Source organism: Olea europaea, chromosome 3 (assembly GCF_002742605.1).
Source record: "Olea europaea var. sylvestris chromosome 3, O_europaea_v1, whole genome shotgun sequence".
Classification (NCBI taxonomy): Eukaryota; Viridiplantae; Streptophyta; class Magnoliopsida; order Lamiales; family Oleaceae; genus Olea; species Olea europaea.
In genome coordinates, this window is record NC_036239.1 from 2239966 (window position 1) to 2246996 (window position 7031).

Below are 7031 nucleotides of genomic sequence, written 5' to 3' on the forward strand. Positions count from 1 at the left end.
TGATAAAATTAACTTTCCAGTTTCAACTCACATTGTGCTCAATAAATATACTTTAATCATAGTTCCATACAAATGTCATCACAAGATGCTCTCCTCAAACTTCAGGAAATGTTTTTGTTTATAACATGTGGGAACGAGCTAATATGTTGTAACATAAAAGATCTACTGAAACATTTAAAACAGACAATTGGACCTTTTTCCCCCTTTCATTCTCCTGCATTCACAGGATGAAATGTCTATCTGATAATGGCACATATGATGAAAGTGAATTGCAACCTTTGATCATATGATCCAACCGGGGAAAGTTTCCCTTGTGATAAGTTATTCCAAGCTTTGCTTCCCTGCACACTAAAGCCAGAGATGAAGGGAACTCGGCCATCAAAAACTTTTCAAACTTCCCTTTTTCACGATCATAAGAATAAACACTCATTGGAGACTTAAGTCTGTAATCAGCAAGTAACAATTCTCCGGTAGGGAGGCTTCCAACAGGAAAACGGCATCCCTCTTCGCTCAACTCTGTTGGCAACTCAACAATGTGTTTGGTCCACCCTACTTGATGATCATGGAATTCCCATAAGATCAATTTCCCGTCATCAAATAAGCATGCTTCGACCTGTGCCAAGGTAAGCCTTCCTCCAAGTTCCATAACATTAAACCGGTTCCATTTGTTGGTCTCTGTCATATAATCAGGTATGGGTTCAACCCGAAACTCCTCCTCCATTAGATCAAAAGCAACCACTGAATAATTAGGATGACAATCCCGACCCCAATACAGAACCCCATCAATGCAAATGCTCTGTGTCTTTAAATCAAGAGTTGCAGGAGGGATGACCCTCCAGGAGGAGTCAACCCCCAGAGTGAGAATCTCACAAGGATAACCATCACGGAATATTGGTGTGTCAATCCCCAAAGTCAAAATATCACCAACTTCGTCTGAACATATTTTAAGTAACTTGTACAAATCTTTAATTGGATCGTATCCAAAATAATATTTAGCGCGACGAGTATCTAATCGTGGGGATGGAAGCTCCAAATTTTCACGGGTGAAAATATTGCACAAGAAAATGAGGTTATCCGTATTATCATAGATACAAACAAGGCCATTGATGGCCTGGGTCATGTCGTGCTCAGCGAGTGATATGCTTGCCTGGTGATGTAGTGTTTTATCAGAGGAAACGCGAATAAAGCGCTGGATCGGTTGCCCGGGTTGGGATGAAGCATCTACGTCGGTAAAAGTAATGAGGAGCCCGTCGGCAAAACCGGAATCAGAAATAGTGGAGTGCCAGCGCTTGGACACGCATTTGAATCGCATCAGGGACTTGACCGGAAGACGCTTGAGCACTTCGATTACTGTGTCATGAGGGATCCGCGGCTCTGAATTTCGGTCATCGTTGTCGCCGCAGCGTAAACTTTTTGTCTTGCACTTAGTTGATGACAATAATTCTTTCCCGTCTGTGAACCGATCCATTGATCTGAATCAAGAATTCAAGATTGAACTTCTAAAATATTCGGTCATTCAAGATTTTGATTCAGCTTAATAGATTCTGAAAATTTCGTTCCTTTCTTGGTTGCTCCTCCGGATGAAAGTTAATTATTAATTTTTTTGTCCTAAACGAAAAAAGAAAGCAAAGCTAGATATCAGTCATTGAACTTTTAAAATATTCTCAATAGGTCATTAAGTTTTAATTTATCTAAGTTACATCACTATATTTCAATTTATTTTCATTTAGTTACTAAAATTCAATTTCGCCCATGTTTGGTTTAGAAATTAGATTTTGATAAAATTTGATAAAATGTGAATTTAAAAAATTATGATTTACGTAAAATGTGTGATTAAAATTAATTTTTGACATTGACTTATATTTTGATTAGCATATTTAATTGAACCAACTATGGACTTAATTTTAACTTCAATCTTCTTGACAACAAATCTTCCACATGACATGTTAACTTACGTCTTACTACAAGACATCGTAAAAGTCTCTTTTAATCTGAAAATATTGCCACAATCCTCATTTGACCATTTTCATTTCTTAGGTATGGTTGCTAATTAAGAAGTTTTCATTGGTTTAGAAAAATGATAGGTGATGAAATGTAACAGAGAAATAAAATTTAGAACATCATAGGTGACTAAATGTTACAAAAAATGAAATTTGAAAGTAAACTTTCAATGAACCAAGGAAAATAACCGCACATGAAATTTATCTTCCCCCTCACCTAACACCTTTGATACATATGTCATCTCAGTCCCACCACGCAATTCCAAAGGCAAGCAGCTGAGGTTAAAGAAGATACAAAAATGGAGTCAACATTACTCTTTTCGAGTACTTTGTCCCTCTCCAAGTCCTTCATTTCTTCAACCCCTCTCTCCCAGCGGCTCTTCTCCACGGCTTGCCCGGGTGAACTCGTTCACTTCCAGCTCAGGCGCTGCGAGTTCAGCGGGGTTCGTTCGGGTCCTTTGGTTCGAGGTCTGGGCACTGTGGACCCGCACTGGATCCGATTTCAGTGCCCGGCTAGCTCTGCGCCCTCGTTTGCTTCCGGTGGCGGAGGGTCTGATGGAATTGATGGAAATGGTGGCGGTGGCGGTGAGGGTGACGGTGACGGTGCGGCTGAAGGTGGCGAGGGGAAGTCGACGGCGGTGGCCGCCGGGGCTGAAGATGATTCTGCTTTGAGTTCTGATGTTATTGTTCTTCACGTTGGAGTAAGCTCTTATTATTATTATATTTTTTTTTTCCAAAGCCACTTCATTTGGCGAAAATGGGAAGAATATTTCCTTTATTTTTTGTTTAAGAGACCTTCTCAGGAAATAATGAAATACCCTCTTATTGTAAAACTCCTCAACTTCATCTCCCTGCATGTAATGGTGTAAATTTATGGGGGAAAAAAAATTGAGCTACTCCTACAGTTTCCAAATCAAAGTATTTGGCTAGCCATAAATATAAATTCATATTAATAATTACTCAGAAATCAGAAGTCATCCATTAGCTTGTTGATCGAGCTATTCTGATTCTGGAAATGATGTGCTTTTAATTGAATTTGAAAGGGTTTTTATTTATGACTTAAGATGTGGGAAAAAATGAATTTCTTTTCTTAGCTTTTAATACAAAATAATAATTTCTTGAGTATCATGAATTATATGTTCAGCAACAGTGGGTAATTAACCGTTTGGTTTCTAAGAAATTTACTTTTTCTGAAATTACAGGGAATGACATGCGGGGGATGCGCAGCAAAAGTGAAAAGAATTTTAGAAGGTCAAGTAAGTGCATAAAATCATGGTGCATCTACTAGTAATTTTGATGCATACACGTGCGTCCTAATGTTTTTTGAATGTTTGGGAGAAAAGAAACTTCGCTGATTAGGTTTTTTGGTTTTATGTAATGTCTTTGGATAATCAATTTCATAATCAGAGATGCCCCTTTTGCTAGCTTTTCATGGATTAGAATAGAGTTTATACTTGTTTTTTCTTGCCCATGCACACAGGTCTCTACTGTTTGTGAAGTTATAACTTGGGGCAAGGCAAAATTCCTCTGGAAATGAATATTAAAAAATCAGTCTGAAGTGGGATAAAGGTGTGAAGCAGGATACTACCAATGTAATATTGCAGCCGATAATTTGGATACTAATGGAAGTGCATCTAAGATTTTGTAATTGATGCTACTTAGCAAAAAGCAAAGCAACAATATTATATTTTTGGAAAAAGATGCCAAGTATTGAATTCTTACCTTTACGATGGGGATTTTGTTGACTATCTTGGATAAAGAAAGCTACCAGATATTAGAATTTTTCAGAAGATTGTTGATATTTCTATTTGACAATGTTTACAATATGGTCATATAGTTTTCCACATTTAGTTTTTTAGGTCTTGGAGATTTTGTACTAGAAGCCTTGTAGCCATAATGATGTATTCAGCAAGTAATTGTGTTAAATTTGTGAACAGCCGCAAGTTTCTTCAGCTAATGTGGATCTCGCAACTGAGACTGCAACTGTCTGGCCTGTATCTGAGGCCAAGGTTGCACCCAACTGGCGAAAGGATTTAGGAGAGGCTCTTGCAAAGCATTTGACAAGTTGTGGCTTCAATTCTAATCTTCAAGGTTGGCATTTTTCTATTTATAATTTTGTTTGTTTCATTTCTTCTTCAATTCTTTGTGACTTTTGTGAATGTGATTCCACAAGAGGATGTGTACTTGTCTGTGTTTCATACACTACTGGAACAAGCATATGAGGAGTTTAAAACATGAACAAGCTTGGATACTTTTCAGTAATAAAATGTCAGACAGGCCTCTGCATATTTTTTCTACAATAAAACAGTTCTCTACTGGGAACATATTGGGTTATGATGAGTTTCAAGGATATTATATTCTAAAACCTCTCAAAATGTTCCCATGAGGACTAATAATGAGTTTGAAACCACTTTCAAAGTTATAAACTGAAGATATTCCTTTAAAACATTTGCTGCTCTAAGTTATAGAGGCCAATATTCAGTTGCAATTTTACTATAATAATTCAGAACTTCAAAGATTCGTTTGTTAGATTTCAAAAATGCTGACAACATATAAAACTTTAGAAGAGGCACTGGAAAGATTTTCCTGAAGCTTACATACTAATTTGGGATTATTCAGAGAATTATGAGCCAACCTCAGATACTTCCTCAAGGACATAGCTCATAATAGTCTTAGTTTTGATGCTCTGTGCTTAAATTTTGCCTATGTTCAGCTCATGTTCATAAATTGTTTATAAACACTCAAGTTGTTTTTATTCACACATCTCGAGGACCCACAAGTACAATCCTCTTATTCACCACTCATTTCTATTATATTAATCTAAACTGTTTGTAAAAACTTCCAACATGCTTTTAGTTTCTATTGTGGGGGGTATTTTTGAAATTTGAGAATATTCTGGCAGGAAGTCATAACAGGTTGGCAAGTTGAGTCTAATCGTGTTTTAAGGTTGTCCGTTTTGATTGGAGATTTGTTTAGTCATCAAGTCCGGATTTCTATTTTCTTAGATTGAATTTCTGTTCTAATCGAGTTGGTGTTGGTCTTTGGTTCCTTTGTTTTATTTAGAATACTGTTATTATCCTTATGCAGATGCTTTCTTCAAGTTGTATTTCTGTGGGAGCCTAAGAAGAGTCCTTAGTTTGTCCATGCACGGTCATCAGTGTGGATTTCAGCCTCTGAATCTAAATTGTTTCTACATTTTGTCCTCAAACTTGTGCCCAAATTTCCCTAATAATTAAGCTCCTATATCCCTTCTTTTCCCCTGAGTTTGAGATATGCAAGTAGTTCAGAAATCCCACCAGTGTCACTGGTGGAGCCAGTATGAGTCCACTGGCCGTGGGGAAGTTTCACCCACTGGGTTTTGCGTACACTTCTAATTTGATTAAATCGAGAAATGTTGGAAAATAAGTAGTGAAGTTTTGTCCATATATTTGAGCCTAAAGTTGAGCTTATTCTTAACTTGGTAATTTTGAATATCTACATGTGGGTTGAATTGTAAAATTAATAGTTGCCCTGAATAATTTTTTTTAAAATTTTTTTAACCCGGTTTACAATTTTTTTAATGTCATAGAATAAAGAAGAGTGTTAGAGCATCTCCAAAATGCTCTCTAATTTTAAAGAGTATATTTTGCAATTCAGAGAGATTCCATAAATTTAGAGAGAGAGAGAAATTTTAAGTAGTACAATATGCTCTTTATATTTAATATTTAGTCCCTGTTTGGCTCCCATTATTTCAAATTATAATGGGTGGAATAATATTTTTTGGAGAATGAGTGGTTGAAAAATAAGAAAATGTTTTCAATTTACGTGTAATATTATTTTATAGAAGATTGTGTGATTGAAAATATGAGAGAAAAAATTAAAATTTAATTTAATGGAGGTCAAACGGGGTCTTAAATTTATTACTCCCTAAAAATATTTATTGTTTTTCCTTATCTTTTATTTTCACCAGCTTTCCTCTAAAGTATTATATTATTTTCCTCAATTGAAAATTGAAATACTTTGAATGCATTTAGATGCAGGCTTGTTTAAAGAATCTTTTGGAACATAATTTTAAAGGTTAATAGAAAGCATCTTATGTTCAAAAAATCTCTTATTGGACTATATATCCCTTGTTTTTGCTAGAAGGAATCGGAAAATTGGAATTTGTCACGGCATCTATTATTAGCACAATGAGCTTGTTTATGCTTTACTCTTTCGACATGGACGAGACACTAAACAACACTAAAGCACATTTGGGTTCCGTATAACTTATGCATAATGTCTTGGATGATTGGCAGATCAGGGAGCCGTTGAAGAGGAAATTCCGTCATAGAATACAACATAATCTTGTAGCAATAAACCATTCTTCTTCATGGTAAGGTACGTCCTTATTATAATGGTATATTATTTTTGGACTTGCTTAAATAGTTTCTTGTGACTACTGAAGTAGTTTTTTCCATCAAAAGATGCTTCTCTTTAGCTGCTGCTGGCGGATCTGTGGGAGGCAGTCTTCTCTATTACTAGAAACTCCATTCAATTTGGATATTTTACCTTCTTGCTAGTCGAGAAAATCCATTCATAAAGAGAGAGTAATATTATACGAGTTTACTCTTTCAGTTGTCTTTCTTGTTGTAAGATCTAACGAACATTTGAGGTTTTGTTCGTGGCCTTTTCCCGCAAAGGATATGATTTTTGTGCAACACAAGAATTCATATAACAATTTGTGCTTGTATCTATGTTTCTTCCCTATCCACTCGATTCCAGTATTCATAGGACATTCAATTCACTAGTTACTTATTTTCATACATTTCGTAGAATTCATCAATTGTAAATAAATATTAAATTCCACTTGTAACCTTTTCTTAGTGCCTGAATGGATTGACCATCCACAACTTTACAGATGAGTGAGTATAGGATGCCCGTTTGACTCACTAAACGGTATGGGCGAATTTAAATGGAAAAGATCGAAATTAAGATATTTAAATAGAACGTTGAAGATTTAAATGTTCTATTCTCAAAAGTTGGAGATTCCAACCAAAAAAAGATAAGAGT

At 35.8% G+C, this 7031-nt stretch overlaps 2 protein-coding genes across 3 annotated transcripts; one reads left to right on the forward strand and one right to left on the reverse strand.

Annotated features, from left to right (window-relative positions):
* Positions 1-1596, reverse strand: LOC111381695 (putative F-box protein At1g32420). The gene has a single exon (XM_023005509.1). It carries the CDS (start codon positions 1466-1468, stop codon positions 221-223), a length of 1248 nt encoding a protein of 415 aa, XP_022861277.1. The 5' UTR covers positions 1469-1596; the 3' UTR covers positions 1-220.
* Positions 1597-2219: 623 nt separating this feature from the next.
* Positions 2220-6782, forward strand: LOC111381703 (copper-transporting ATPase PAA1, chloroplastic-like). 2 transcript variants are annotated; one of them, XM_023005518.1, is made up of 5 exons: positions 2220-2701; positions 3203-3256; positions 3938-4091; positions 6278-6359; positions 6446-6782. In XM_023005518.1, the coding sequence occupies exons 1-4, from the start codon at positions 2300-2302 to the stop codon at positions 6310-6312; spliced, it is 645 nt and encodes a 214-aa protein (XP_022861286.1). In that variant the 5' UTR covers positions 2220-2299; the 3' UTR covers positions 6313-6359; positions 6446-6782. The 2 variants fall into 2 exon arrangements, with proteins under 2 accessions (XP_022861286.1, XP_022861289.1); XM_023005521.1 differs by having other exon boundaries at positions 6278-6354.
* Positions 6783-7031: the final 249 nt, after the last annotated feature.